The sequence below is a fragment of the Penaeus monodon genome, chromosome 34, assembly GCF_015228065.2.
Source record: "Penaeus monodon isolate SGIC_2016 chromosome 34, NSTDA_Pmon_1, whole genome shotgun sequence".
NCBI classification, from domain to species: Eukaryota; Metazoa; Arthropoda; class Malacostraca; order Decapoda; family Penaeidae; genus Penaeus; species Penaeus monodon.
The window spans coordinates 20,404,912-20,405,719 of NC_051419.1; the positions used below are offsets into that span (position 1 = coordinate 20,404,912).

General features: G+C 37.4%; 1 protein-coding gene across 1 annotated transcript in view; it reads left to right on the forward strand.

Annotated features, from left to right (window-relative positions):
- Nucleotides 1–507: 507 nt before the first annotated feature.
- The window catches only part of LOC119594637 (sodium- and chloride-dependent glycine transporter 2-like), a gene marked incomplete in the record, with an annotated part of 4,588 nt that continues 4,287 nt past the window's right edge, over nucleotides 508–808 (forward strand). Inside the window, 1 exon segment of the mRNA XM_037943687.1 lies at nucleotides 508–724. Within this exon segment, the coding sequence (XP_037799615.1) occupies nucleotides 681–724 (44 nt within the window).

Below are 808 nucleotides of genomic sequence, written 5' to 3' on the forward strand. Positions count from 1 at the left end.
AACCATTCCAATGACACGATCTTCGTTAGATGTTTGGATGTATAATAGTATAATAGATGCCAACCTGTTTTTTTCTGCCTGGTGCTTTGGAATAGTTCGAGAAACTTGAAGGACTGATAATTATATTCAAGTAGGAAGGGACAGGCTGTGGGGAAATGTCATTTCTGTTTCTTTCTATTTTTACTTTTTTACGGTCGTCTTCAAATTCCATATTTTCAACATCATCTTCGGATTTTAGTTGTTCAATGGTATCTTCAAATCTCATATTTTCATGACATAATTACCATATTTTTTAAGATCGCCACAATCCTAAGTGTATATTAACTTTTCTTTCCTTTAATTAAGTCATATTCTGCGTTGGCCTTCAGTTTTACTGCTTTGAGTAAAAGAGTTTCAATATTTATCTTTTATCAAATCGACTCTTTTTGACTGAAGATTAATATACCATTCAGACTTTGAATGGGCTTCATTCTCTTGCATTCTTGCAATCTCTTATCAAAACATGAAAAAAGAATATATAATTCTCCACTCCTACCACAGGGGTCACTCTCGAAGGCGCTTACACGGGCATCGAGTTCTACTTCCTGAAGCCCGACCTATCCCGCTTGAAGGAGGTGGAGGTGTGGAGTGATGCTGCGACCCAGATCTTCATCTCGGCCGGAGTGTCGTTCGGGAGCATCATGACTCTGTCGTCCTATAACAAGTTTAGCAATAATTGCATGAGGTGAGAGAGACGATTCGTGTCATTTTTATAGGTCGTTCAAAAAGTACAAAAGAGTAAAAGGAAGAAGTATTTGTGGAAATCAAT